This window comes from Limanda limanda, chromosome 13, assembly GCF_963576545.1.
Source record: "Limanda limanda chromosome 13, fLimLim1.1, whole genome shotgun sequence".
NCBI classification, from domain to species: Eukaryota; Metazoa; Chordata; class Actinopteri; order Pleuronectiformes; family Pleuronectidae; genus Limanda; species Limanda limanda.
The window spans coordinates 16,332,530-16,345,796 of record NC_083648.1 but is presented as its reverse complement, the minus strand read 5'-3'; the positions used below and the strand labels follow the sequence as shown (position 1 = coordinate 16,345,796).

At 41.5% G+C, this 13,267-nt stretch overlaps 2 protein-coding genes across 2 annotated transcripts; both read left to right on the top strand.

Moving 5' to 3' along the window:
* The first annotated feature begins 286 nt into the window (after positions 1 to 286).
* Positions 287 to 7,673, top strand: nmnat3 (nicotinamide nucleotide adenylyltransferase 3). Its single transcript, XM_061084855.1, has 5 exons — positions 287 to 312; positions 1,850 to 1,994; positions 3,133 to 3,316; positions 6,008 to 6,093; positions 6,928 to 7,673. Exons 2-5 carry the CDS (start codon positions 1,883 to 1,885, stop codon positions 7,326 to 7,328), a joined length of 783 nt encoding a protein of 260 aa, XP_060940838.1. The 5' UTR covers positions 287 to 312; positions 1,850 to 1,882; the 3' UTR covers positions 7,329 to 7,673.
* Positions 7,674 to 8,905: 1,232 nt separating this feature from the next.
* LOC133018488 (retinol-binding protein 1-like) lies at positions 8,906 to 12,160 on the top strand. The gene is given in 5 exon segments (XM_061084857.1): positions 8,906 to 9,086; positions 9,089 to 9,184; positions 9,674 to 9,852; positions 10,499 to 10,600; positions 12,110 to 12,160. Coding segments are annotated over 5 exon segments (609 nt in total).
* The last annotated feature ends 1,107 nt before the right edge of the window (positions 12,161 to 13,267 follow it).

Below are 13,267 nucleotides of genomic sequence, written 5' to 3'. Positions count from 1 at the left end.
CATCGCTGTAAAGGTCAGATTCCTATGAAGGAAGATGGTGTCCTCACCCACACAAGAACACATTCAGCTTAAACTCGCCGTAATATTATGACACAGATCACAGTGTGATGCATGGGAAGAATGTGGAGCCCCTCACTGATCGGGCTGTGCTGCGTATTCCAGCACCACGGAGAGCTCCGTCCGCTCAGACTCATCCTCTGCCAGCAGGGGTCGCACTTCAGTCAGGGATTCTCTGCGGAACCATCGACAGGCAGCTCCTCAGATCCAGGGAACACAGAGAGTGTGACACACTGACCGACCCGTGTAGAGAAGGTAATGGAAGTAATCCTCATTGCTGCTGCTTGTGTTTGTACTGTGACGGGTTTAATGTGTTCAACAGCTTCAGCTCTACGTACATTAAAATGGGTTGATGTAGCCATGTCAGAGCTAACCATAGTTAGCACGCTCGTTCAATGTCAAGGCTGACCTTTTCAGTGTTGTCCTCTGGTTTACATCATACTGTGGCAACTATTAAAACCACAGTAACTCGTAGTTTCTGTTTGATTTCTTAAAAAATGTGGCAAACACAACGTGTGTGTCTGTTCGGTTGTACACAGTGTGGAGTGTGCACCTGATTAACACAACCTTGCACCAACACATACAGGTTATGTAATGTACTTAAAAAATCAAAATCAGACCAAACAACATTCAACCAAGCAAATTCAGATCATAACGAATTGCAAATATATATAGAGGCCTATTCATGTTGTTTTATTATGGGATGTCACAATATTAAATGTAGTATCAGCTATCGTGCAATGTTTTGATGTAAATATTCTTTTATTTTTTTTTTATTGTAAGCCTGTTCAGCAATGTCAAATGTGTTTGTTTAAAATGTGCTATATTCTGATAACCTTTGACTTGACTTGTAGAGATTAGACGGGAAGGTAATGCAATAAAAATGTATTAATAGGGGAAATGTAAAGCTGGACTCTTACAAAACTGACAAGCATCATACAGGGTACAGAAAGTTAACCAAGAATCAGCCCCAACCCAAATGACATGTCTCAAGTAATGGTAAACTGTATTTATATTGTGCTTTACCAGTCGCATTCACCCATTCATGCACATATTCATTCAGCGCTACTAGATGCTTTTTATTTTGTCACACACCGTTCATACACTGTCTCTGCAGCCGTCAGTGGCAATTAGAGGTTCAGTATCTTCCCCGAGGTCCCTTTGGAATGCAGGCTGAAGTTGCTGGGCATCAAACCACAACCTTTTGGTTAGTTGATAACCCTCTCTACCTCCTGAGCCACAGCTGCCTCTGTAATAAATATAGATCCTTGGCTGGATACCTGCTAGATTGACTGTTTGAATAAACAGGCTCTTCACTTAAAGTTTACCATCAGCTGAACAGTGGCTGGTGTTTATTTCCCCTTCGGCTCCTTAATTACACCAATGTACACATTAAAACAAAATGTCAGTACAGCCGGTCCCCTCCTCCGGTTTCTGACTCGGTAAATTACTTCCACTTTTTTTTCTAAGTACATTGGGTGTCCTGATGATAAATGGTCAGAGAATGGGAGCAGCTTGGGTTTGTCTTCCACTGACGCCACCTGCACTAATTCTGTCCTCATGGGATAAAAACTCTCACCAAATGACAAATTAGTTTATAAGGTTAATGCAACTCGGGCTAAGCTCTTCAAAAAGCTACATCATGATTATTAGAATTGCAGAATGACCTATCACGCCCTGTGGAACCTTCTAGCGGACGACCCACTCTCTACTTGCTTGAGTCCCCTCTGTGTCCCAATCGTCTGTCTCCCACAGAAAGTTTATAACTCTTTCCTTCTGCTTTCCTCCGAAGTTCTTTGGCCATGGTGTGAGGGGATTAACCAAGATGGCTAACCGGCGTGTTCCACTAGTCCTGTTAGCCTGCGGCTCCTTTAATCCCATCACTAACCAGCACATGAGGCTGTTTGAGCTTGCCAGGGACCACATGCACAGCACAGGTGAGATCTGATCGTCCCAGACACTGTGACATAAGGACTAGAGCAGCATGTCAACCAGAAGTTGATATCCTACAGAACATACATCATCATTTTTTGCTGTGCTGGCTGTTTGTTTGTCTCATCTTACTTCCTGGATAACCCTCGGGGTCAGAGCGTCCCTGTTAAACCTCTCATATGTTTGTCTCAGGAATTTTCAGAAAGCAATAAAGGAGAGTGAATATTGGATTGTGTTTGTGAGAAAGACAAAACCCGATGAAGACATTGCTTTATTTCTCCTTAATGTGAAAGTTGGGTATTTCCTAATATGAAAACTTTATAAGAAGGTAACAGGGCTTTGTTTAATGCTTGTTCTAGAGATGTTTTATCCATCCCCACGGTGGGCAAAATATTCTTAAATCCAGCTTTAAATATATCATTAAAATTATATTATAATTATTGTAACAAAAAAGCTTCAAATCAAAGGGAACTTTTGTTTCATTGATTTTTGACAAACCCACACACAATGATAACCATCTGCAAACTCTCTGATGCTCTCTTCATGCATAAATACAAAGATCAGTTACTCTCATGCGGCACCCGTGTCAGCAGACCCAGTCCCCTTATATAAACCCTGCACCATGTATATGTCAGAAGCAGCTTTGAATGCATGCACTGGCCTGATCACATGGTGGCAACAACATAATTGTTAGAGCTGCACTGGTCCTGAGTCAGCTCTCTCTCTCAGTCTAAGATCCTTTATGAATCTGTGCAGCCTTTCTGTGGGCAGGGACATGAATAATGCTCTTACAGGTTCCCTTCGACCCTAAACCTAAAGGACATCAGCTGACTGGTGTGAGGGTAACAATCAGAACGAGTGTTAGCTGCATACAAGAGCTGCTTTTATTCTTTTGCTGAGTGATGCTCATACAAAAATGAGCACAAATTCAAACTTTATAGAGTGGCCAATAAAATGAATTATGTGTATCTTCATTTCCTTTAAAAAAGATCAAGCCTTTGTCCTCAAATGTGAGATCGGACAAAACGCTCATAATTTCAACATCACTATCTAATAGAGACGACTTGATCCGCTGATTTACATTCCATTTCTGTATCTGCTGTCCTGACCCAGAAAAACTGTATTAATCATCTCTCCCCTCAGGCCAGTACCAGGTGGTGGGTGGCATCGTGTCTCCAGTGAGCGACAGCTATGGAAAGCAAGGCCTGGTACTGGCTAAGCACCGCATTGCGATGGCGAAGCTGGCGCTGCAGAGCTCCAACTGGGTCACGGTTGATGAATGGGAGAGCCAGCAGCCAGACTGGACGGAGACAGTGGTAACTATGAGGTATAAAACAAGTTTACTGCGACATCGCAGTTGAAACTGCTTCATTTAACAAGGGAAGGTTTCAAGGGGGTCGAAGTCAGAGGACAAGAGTTTCTCGGGTGATGCCAGCCTTTGATTATTCAATCTAAAGTTGCTTCTAATAACAGAAGCCTGTAAATTCAGTCAGTCTATTTCCATTCACTGTTCAATTCAGAGCGCTTCAGTGGTTAATCACTCCGGAAAAATGTTCTTTGTGTTGAGTACAGAGCAAATTCCATTACTTTGGCTGAACAGATATTATGAGATTATATTAAGTGTAAGTACCAGCACTCTCATACTCTAATCTTTTTTTTCTGAATCAACCTATATGGACACTGATTACTCCAATTAAAGTCACAGTGTACTTCACAAAGGGATGAAACAGTTCCAAGTATCATGGTGTACTTTGGTAGAATTCAATAAGTTGCACCATTTCAAGTCCGAAAGCTCTCAGGCGCAGCAAGTGACGTGGATTTGTTATGTGAAGTAAAAGCATGCTGGAGGGAGTGATAGGTAGTGACAGCAGGAGAGCTGCTAGAGCTCTGCTAGCATCCACTGCTGCTATAATTATGTGTGTTGAGCAAATGTGTATATTTGGTCCTGACTCTCAGACATTTGAGGTCGACGTCTGCACTTAACACAACAACTTGTGAAAAACCTGTCTCCTTCGCAGAGAAAACTCAACTGTGAATGACTTAAATGCAGCTGAGATTCTCACACTGAGCTCAAATGAAACATTCAGCATTATCGTGAAATTCTGAAATGACTTGCACGTCAGCTGGTATAGTACAGAGTCTTCTGCAAATTTTATATACTTACTTAAGGTTGTGTTCGTTTAAACCTGCATTACGAGAAGTGTTGAAACTAAAGCCTTCTTCCTTTAATGTTAATGTTGCACATTTGACATGATGTTGGCTATATTATTATCACTAATAATGAATATATTATTAAAATGCAATACTTGAATTTACTTCAGTTTGTGCACCAGTTCTTTTTGAAAATTTTCAGGATATTGAACAATGCTGCGATAATACTTCAAATAACCATTCAAACTTTGGTCTCTATAATCTTGATGTGGAACTTTCACACCGTTTCAACTCTAGCTAGACACAAGGATTATATTGAGTTGAATTACTGTATCAAAAGCCCTTTTCTTTATTGGCATGTCGAGTCATTGACGACTTTTTAACGCACTAGAGGATAAACCTACTTCACGACAGGGTCAAGGACATTCCATTCCACCAACAGCATGTTACTCACTCCCTGCTTTATGTTTCCATTAGCTTTTACTGTCTCCTGCTAGACCTTCTCTGGGACACAAGACAAATATTTCCTCCTTTTTGACACGTCCTAGTTTTACCTTAGCACCGGCAGAGTTCCCAGGGACGTACTCTTCTTCTCTGCCAATCTGTCAGCCCTTCTTAAAGCCCGATATTCAAGCCTAAATTATAGGTTGTAGTCTCTTGAGGAACGCCAGACGAGACTTGAGCTGTGGCAGGTTTGGGTTTTCACCGGGTGAAATCAGAGGCGCAGGCTGTTAAATTCATGGGCCAAGTGGGACTGGTGCAGTTGTATGAAAAAATAAAAGCTGCCTGCGATATGAATATGGGTGAAGAGAGTCAGATAGAGCTGCTGCATTCATAATGAGAAGATGTGAATACGGAAAGTCTGGGTGTTGTCCCACTTTGTATTACAAAGGCAGAAATATGCTATTTGTGTAACTGGGCCTTATCAAGTGTGTCGCCCGGGGGAATGAATCAGCATCTAATGATAAAAATGGAAATTTAGTAAGTTGCATTTGCTTATGGGTGCATATCTGGGCTAAATTTAGAAGTTTTTTCTCACTTTTCCCTGTTTCCTGCTTCTTACAAATCCCCTTATTAGTGACCTCCCCCCCGCCCGCACTCGTTCCTCTGTAAGCTGGGATTTCGCAACACAGGTGCAGATCAAGGCATAAGGGGCCTGTTGTCCGAGGCCACGTCACACGCCATCTCTCCCGAACACACAAGCGCAAATGTGTGATGACCTCTTTAAGAAGCTTTACTTGAAAACAGTGAAGTTTTTCATTCATCTTTTTGTTAATGGTTCCTCTGTCACTCTGTCTTTCTCATTCACTTGAGTTTTCATACAGTTTAAACAAATGTATACACAGAGAAAGTGGAATAATACTTGAATACACATTCAAGCCAAGGCAATTTCCTGTATGTGTAAATATACTTGGCAAACAAAAGAATTTTGATTCTGATTCTGAAGTAATAATAAGCTGCCCATGGATTCAAATTATAACTCTCTATATTGGAAAAAACAAAGACAGAAGATTCTGTGTATTACCAATAGACTGCATCTAAAAATGGACGACGCGTCTTCACTTCCTCCCACCATCCAGAAATGTAGTGAAAATAACCTGGATACAAACACTGCCATTTTGCGCATTTGAAACGAGTGCAAGTCTGCACACTAGTGATGCACAGTGAGTTTGGTCCATGTCCTATCGACTAACATGGAGGAGGCGGGTTTATGACAGATACCGCAGCAAGCCCCCAGGTGGCGATCGAGACGCTTTGGCTTCATTTTCTGGGAACTGTCATGTCATCCATCTCTATTTACAGTCTATGTCATTACCATATCAAATTCATATTCTCTCTCATACCTTTTCTGTTGGTTTATGTGCAGGTATCATTATGGACGTATTCTAAAGGAGTATGAGGGAAGAGCAGGGAAGCACATTAACTCCAACAGTGACCCCACTACCGTCGCAGGTGAGAACTGCTTGTTTGAAACTTGGCATTAGTTCAGTAAAAGTATTAACACAATGAAAACTCAAACGTTTTTTCCCAGCACATTACTTCATCCCATCTTTAACAATCCCTGTAACAGAGGACTGTTAATCCCACATAATGTGCCTGTGCAGTGTGCTGCTGAACAATAGTGTTTAGAGAGTATTAGTGATACTTTTTAAGAGTGTGTGTGTGTGTGTGTGTGTTTGCAGCACTTTGAAATAATATCATGCACAGGAAAAGCTCTGAAAGCTCATCAGAGAGAAAGCAAATAAAATATGTATTTTGTTTCGCGATGACGATGATTATTTCCTATTGTATTCATCTTTTAGTAGATTTTATGGAGAGTTAAGGAAACATAAGTTCACACAGTTCACTTTGAGTTTTTGTGGAAAGAGTAGTTAGCGTTGTTGTTTTTAACTTTAGCCTCCTGCAACATGAATATCTAAGTTGTGTAATTGTTAGACCTATTAGTTTTAGCCATGTTGTACTTCTTCTTTTTATGGTCCAAACCCTTTGCTCCTCATATCAGTGCTTGTTTTCGAGATACTTTATTGGTTTCCAAATTTTTTTTACCTGATTGTTGAGAAACCACAATTGGCCCCAAAATCCTTTCCCTCCTCTACAGATTCTTCGTAATCGCATACAGAATAGACATAGCGGTTACAAAAACCTTAATCCTTTTATTATCATAGATTATGTTTTATATTCAGAATAAATAAAATCATATCAGGTATTAGCTCTAGCCTTTTCACTTGAATGCCTCACAACTTCCATACATGTAGCCTGTATCTTTTGATCTGTCTTCCTCTTTAGGACCCCAGCTGAAGCTCCTCTGTGGAGCCGATTTCCTCGACACCTTCAAGATCCCCGGCTTGTGGCAGGACGAGGACGTGGAGGAGGCGGTCGGGCGTTTCGGCCTCGTCTCCGTCAGCCGTGGCGAGCTGCAGCCCGAGCAGACTGTGCACGAGTCGGACATGCTCTCCCGCCACCAGCAAAACATATTCCTGGTGAGAGAGTGGATGAGGAATGAGACGAGCGCCACGGAGGTGCGTCGGGCTCTGAGGCGGGGTCAGAGCGTGAAGTACCTGATCCCAGACTCAGTGATAGAATATATTCACCAGCACAAGCTTTACACAGAGGACAGCGAGAGGAGGAATAAGGGCACGGTGCTGAGGCCACTCACCAAGCAGCCAGTGAGCAGTCTGGATGACTGAGACACAGACCCATGCGTCATGGCTGAGCATGAGAGTCCTTGAAGAGTGGATTTACTCAAAGATCGGTGCTTCACTTCAGGGACTGGAAGCTCTCTTTGTTTCCACTGGACTGCCGAGTGGAAGAGGTTTTCACAGCCTGAAAATGTCTGTACAAAAAAAAACATGTTTGGTCTAAATTTGTTTTCCAGGCATCACTTGTGTTCCTGCACAGTGCTGTGACGTCTGTTGATTCACTCTCATGAAATGTCATGAATCCTTGTTCCATTGTGAAAAAGAACATTTGTCTGCTAACAGTTTTCTATCTTTTGTAGTTTTTCACATCGCACATCATTGCAGTTCATTAAACCGATATAAAATCTATGTATGTGAAGTTTTCTTGTCTGACTGGTGTTTTTATTATTAATCATATATATATAAATGTATAAAATCTAAAGCCAGGCAGTAAAAATATAAAAAGATCATAAAGCCCCTTAACAACCCAACCCAAGTATCACTTGTGAAAGTTTTTGAAATATCTCAATCACACAGGTTTTGTTTTGTTAATGGAGATAATTCTTAGGTTGTTACAACAAATACAACATGGCAGACTTTTTCAGGCATAGAAAAATAACTTTTTTAATTTACATTGATCACTGGTGTTTACACAGACCACTACACTTAATCATAGACACAAAGCAACATCTAATCATATAGATTATATATAGTTTATTGAAAACCACCTCCTCAAGTCCACAAAACTAAACTCTTTGTTCTGTTGGAATTACTCAACCCTCTATGTGCTGTATAGGTTGTTTTGCTGTGGTTCACAGTTTTCAATCACCATGCTACCAGCCACCATGTGTACTTGTTTAGTTGTTGCCCCATTCTGAATTTCTTCTCATTTGAGGATTTTTCATTCATTGTGTATCCGTGCAGTTTTCCCATTATCGTCCACACACTGTGTGTCTGCAGGCCTGTAGTTTATTTCTTCCACCACAGGAGTTAAAGTAATCCTGACAGTTGCTCAGCTACAGGAGGTGATATCTCACTGAGGCCAATGGCTGAGAGCAGCACTGTGCCACTGATACACACTGGCATCCTTTGAAAGAAGTGTGTATGTGTCTTTGTGTTGTAGCCACTAAAGGATTTAGACAGTGGTTTGGCTGCAGCAGGCCCAAAAAAGAGATTATCAAATTAATTGAGTTATTTAGGCGAGACAAAAGATGTGACAGGCCTTTTGTGCTCAATTTAATTGCTGCAGTTGGATCATTTTAAGCTCAGGTGATTCCGCTTTTGTGCCGTGCATTTCATCCACAACATGTGCTCCGTTCAGCCGCAGCACAGGACGATCAATGTTTAAATTGATCTTTGTGTGATTTGATTCCATTAGACTGATTGTTGATGGCTCAGTAATCTTGACACAATTGAAACAGGCCTCATCTTATACAACAGAAGCCAAATCTACCACACACGGATTTTCCCACACACAAACACACAAGTGCGCCTGGGTCAACTAATAAAGGAAGTGTTTCATCCTAATCCCATACAGGCGGAGTAGGCACTCTCCCAACATAAAGCACACAAGTGTACTCTGCATTATGTATGCATGTTCCTGTTATACATGCAGGGGAAGCGTGCTGGGGATTGTGGGGTTATGTGGTGCCGGTGGTGGGAGGTGTGAGGAACTGGTTAATCGGATTAAAGTGAATTTGGTTCAAATTGAGGCTTTTGACAGCAGAGTTCTGCATTCCATCACAAACAGTCGACCACAGCAGACCTCCTCGCCCGCAGAAACACAGCCATCATGCCTATCGATCTGAATGGATATTGGAAAATGATTTCCAGCGATAACTTCGAGGAGTACCTGAAGGCTCTCGGTGAGTTTGTGGCAACTTTTGTGGAAGTAGGTGAAAGGCCGTCCTGTTGGCTGTAGAGAATCTGCCTCACCTCATCCTCTGGGATAGAATATTAATATCAGAACAGACTGAAATTTGAAGGTCGGTCAGCAGGTATATAGTATATGAATATATATATATATACTTTTTCTAACAATCCTCCAGTGTTCATAAAGAGAATAATATTTGAGTATATGAAATAACAGTTTTTTTCTCTCAAATTTCATATTATTACCAGAATAAAGGAAATGCAAATTTGTTCTGATATGTAAGGTCCTCCAGTTACTTTTATAGATAAACTATAATTATTAACAGCTAGTGCTCTACTTTAGCTAGATTGCAAAATATAATATCCTTTCACTCTCACTTTTCAAAACTAATCATCTTATTCCTGAAGTTGTATAACTGTACTGAAATACCCTGCTGCTCACCTCCCTCCTCCTGTTTCTTATTCCTTTTCCACTTCCACAGATGTGAATGTCGCCATCAGGAAAATCGCAACCTTGCTGAAGCCTGACAAGGAAATCAGCCACGACGGCGACCACATCGTCATCAAGACCCTCAGCACCTTCAAAAACTACAACATGGACTTCCATGTGGGCAAAGAGTTCGAGGAGGATCTGTCTGGAGTGGACGACAGGAAATGCATGGTGAGTGTGCTCCAGGGGGCGCTCAATACATTTTAATGAAGGTACACACGTTGCACTTGGGCAAAGCTGCTCAAGCTACCTCACACTGCTGCAGGTGTGGCGACCTGTGGCTCGGACACATCTGGTAAAAACCCTGCAGACGGATAAACTGACTCTTGTCGGTGGCACATAGCTGGACTGTAATGAGCCGCACAAAACTTTTCCACCTGCATTTTTAAAACTTCTCAAACTCCTCTGACGCTTGGCAGCGGATTGACGTAATGGAGAGCAAGGTCAGACACTCCAGGGGAAGAAGTGGAAGAGGCCGAGAAATAAGTCAAGATTCACACTTATTTGATCAGAGTCAGTGAATACTGAACGGGCGTAAAGATTATCTGAGGTCCCCCTTGATGAATCTTTTCTTTATTCTGATAGTCTGATTATAGATAAGCTATAAGCTGTTTGGCTCGGTTCTAAAGAGAGAGAGGGGTCCCGTGTGTGTGTTTGTGTGTGCGTGCGTTTGTGCGTGTGTGTGTATGTGGAAGAGGGGACTGGGCCTCTCCCTCTGCATATTCCATATGTTTAAATCATGCATCTACACCGTCAAGTTCAAATAAATCCCCCACTGACGCATCTCGTGTCTCACCCTGACCTTTGACCCCCCCAGACCACCATCACTTGGGATGGAGACAAGCTGGTGTGTGTGCAGAAGGGGGAGATCGAAGGAAGAGGCTGGAGCCACTGGGTGGAAGGAGATGAGCTTCATTTGGTGAGAAAACATCGGTTCCTTTCATGAATATTAATGTTTGCAGTTTGGTCACTTAAATTCAAATCCAAAATGCCTCTCAGCGCTGTATGTGCGGTGCATATTTTTTCTATGTGGGACTCCAGTATGAATTTGCCCACCAGCTCCAGCAACATTATACTGTGTGAGGTGCATAAACACAGGATGAAGATTATCAAGGTTACAAGTGTGTGGCTCATTTACTGCCATATAAATCACATTTCTGAATAGGAAATAACATCTGAGGATGTTGTCTCCATGGAAAAAAATATAGTTTCATACATTCTCAACTCAAACTTTTCCTCATGGTCAAACAAAAAGATTGATGCTGAATAATATAAGATTAAAATGTCTTGTTTCTTCATGAGCTCCAGTGATCCAGCATGCACCAGCGCCAACTTCTGTCGTATTATTATCTTGACTCTGCAAAACTAATTTCTGTTAGGAGGACTTGAGTAGCATTTTTTTTCCAAACAACTCCTCTGTGAAATTATTCATAGTGTGGCCCCAGTGTGGCTGCGTAATGAAAAGCATTTGCATCTGAAAAGAATTTAATGTAATGACTGGTGCATTACCATTTTCATTAGCTCTGCATTATCAGATTTACCTCTGTATGATTACTGCTATCAAGGCTAAGAAAAAAAATTACCAGCTAAATTATTTGGTTAAAGTTGTGCCAACTTATGTTTTCAATCAGCCGCCATGAAATTAGTTGTTAGTGAAAAGTTCCCAAGAGCTGGAGGAGGGTTTGAATGTGGAGCAACAGTGACCTCTGGTGGCAGAAATGACATTACCGGGTGGAAGCATGAGAGTTATGGTTAGATCATTGTCCCTGTTATGGTAAACCATGAATTACTGATATTTCTTGTAAATATACTGTAACTTTGTGGTTTCTAAGTGCTTCTTTTCACTGGGAAACACATTTCATCATCTCTGTCAAAATGTACAAACCAAAAAGGGCAAATAACTCAAAAGTCCCCCCATGTAACTACATTTAAATCCATGAGATCCGGATTTTTATTTGGATCTGCACCAAATTATACATCAGTAAATATCAGTTCCCTGGACATGGCGGATTTATTCACCAAGATCCAAGATTTATTCTCTGAGAAATCAATGAAATGTTGACAGACGAAGGAAGAAGGGGTGAAAATTCCTGTATGATCCGGAACTGCACCAAAATGTGATGGGTTCCTACTGAGGTCATGTCCCACCCCTCCACAACCGACTAGCTAACAAGGAAAAAAATTAACACAGAAGAAGGAAATAATAAAAAACACCCTAAATGATTTGTACATCAGATTTAATGTCCGTGACAAATCCTTTATTAACATTAACCCATCATTATCCCAGCCTATAATGACTTTTAGTAGTTAACTTTCAATCAAAAGCACTTTTCAGGTTGAGGGAGAAGTGTTGATTGGTCAAAACTTTAAGCAATTCATCCAATTTTTTCCCTTACTTACCTATCTTTTATCTCCCTTGTTTTTACAGGAGCTGAGAGCCGGGGGAGTTGTTAGCAAGCAGGTATTCAAGAAGACCTAAGCTGCCTCCGACTCTAACACACACCCCCAACTTCCATTTGGGCCATTTCAGCATCTCTCCATAGATCCATCCACCTACATGTGTATTAGTTGTTGTAAACGCTATTTTTGCTGAAGAGAGACTAAGATCCCATCAAAACTGTTGCCTTCCTCTGTAATAGCCAGTTTCATATACAGTGCATGTCAGTGTGTGTATCAGGTAACGTTATCTGTCCATGTCTGTCTCAAGGTGGAGAGCAGTGAAATAACAGGTTAATCATAAGAGGGTTAATAATAAGAAGGTTGAACTCTTTTTAGTTGGACTGAATACAATGATCTGAGTTTGGTTGAGGACTTAAAGTTTCTTGGTGACTGAAGCTTAGTTTCTGCAGAATGGATATCAGGTACGATGTGTGTGTATATATCCCTCCATGATCCTTTAGGGCTGTGCAATTTATAGTATAAATGAATGAATCAATAAATTATTCAGATCTCAACCATGTTGTTTGTGTTTTGTGAGATCTTTATTTGGTGTTGAAGTGTTTTTCACTGTCTTGGTTGGAATCCTGTTTCGTCCAGGTTGTGCTTTTATTGAGTTTACATGTTCTCTTCGCAACCCTCAGAGGATAAGCCGTACAGATGATGGATGGATGGAATCAATTGGTTTGGTTGGCACACAAACCGTTTAAATGAAATGTTCTTATTCACCTAAGTTTGGAGCTTGGAGCCTCTTCTATCCAAAAAGCCTTTTTCGTGATGCGTGTGAGGAATCTGAGGGCCTCATTTTGAAGATTTCAGAAGTGAACTAATGTGCAGCCTTCAGAGCTTCAGCCACACAACTGGGCTCTGAATCAGCTAATCTGTCAGCTCACTCTTGCCATTACCAACCGGTTACTTTATATAAGCTGTCCAACTCATTCTTTACTCCTTCTGCTCCTTCTTCCTGCTGCTCCTTGTGCATTCACACCCCGCTGCCACCCGGGCCTCTACACCTGCAGGCTCTGTTTATTTATGGTTCCCGAGGGGGGGGGGGTTATTGATCTCTCCCCAGCTCTTGCTTTGGCTGGTTCAAAGATAACGCTGTCAGGGAGAGGTCCAACCACAGTCTGATGCCAGAGGAGTAAAAAAA